Raw genomic sequence first — 679 nt, 5'->3', positions numbered from 1 at the left:
TGGTATCTGTCATTCGGATCTTCATATGGCCAAGAATGAATGGGGCTTAACTCAGTTTCCAATTGTTCCTGGGTAAGATCTCCAATTTTCCCCTGACTAACCCACTTTATACGCACACAATTTTCATTCTAGTATTGTTATGATTAATTATGAAGGTTGAGGAATCCAGGAGTTTCGAAGTCTGAAACGGCCTGCATGTAGCTTTAATTTCTTTTCTTGTGTTAGTTGATAAACTTAGCTGGAATTAGTATCCTGAGATGGATATCTCATGCACCAAAATGCATAAACAACAACATTGCCGGTTAGGATGCGTTTTTGTAGATTTAAGGAAAGTAACCGATGCAACCGGGCTGTTTATTGCAGGCACGAGATCACCGGCATGGTCACAGAGGTCGGTAGCAAGGTGGAGAAATTCAAGGTCGGGGACAAAGTCGGAGTTGGAGGCATGGTTGGATCGTGTCGTGAGTGTGATCAATGTGCCATCGATCTTGAGAATTACTGTTCAAAATATATACTCACATACAGTTCCCGTAACACTGATGGAACTGTTACATATGGAGGTTACTCTGACAAAATTGTTGCTGACGAGCACTTTGTTATTCGTTGGCCGGAGAACTTGCCTCTTGATGCCGGTGCTCCTCTCTTATGTGCCGGGATTACAACTTACAGCCCCTTGAAG

At 43.0% G+C, this 679-nt stretch overlaps 1 protein-coding gene across 1 annotated transcript; it reads left to right on the top strand.

Moving 5' to 3' along the window:
• Positions 1 to 6: 6 nt before the first annotated feature.
• Positions 7 to 679, top strand: LOC111386730 (8-hydroxygeraniol dehydrogenase-like; the record flags this gene model as incomplete). The annotated part of the gene is made up of 2 exons (XM_023011191.1): positions 7 to 72; positions 364 to 679. Coding segments are annotated over exons 1-2 (363 nt in total), but the record flags the coding sequence as incomplete, so codon positions are not given.

The sequence above is a fragment of the Olea europaea genome, unplaced genomic scaffold (genome assembly GCF_002742605.1).
Source record: "Olea europaea var. sylvestris unplaced genomic scaffold, O_europaea_v1 scaffold3708, whole genome shotgun sequence".
Taxonomy (NCBI): Eukaryota; Viridiplantae; Streptophyta; class Magnoliopsida; order Lamiales; family Oleaceae; genus Olea; species Olea europaea.
Note: the sequence above shows the minus strand (reverse complement) of the source record. Positions and strands in the feature narration are given on the sequence as shown.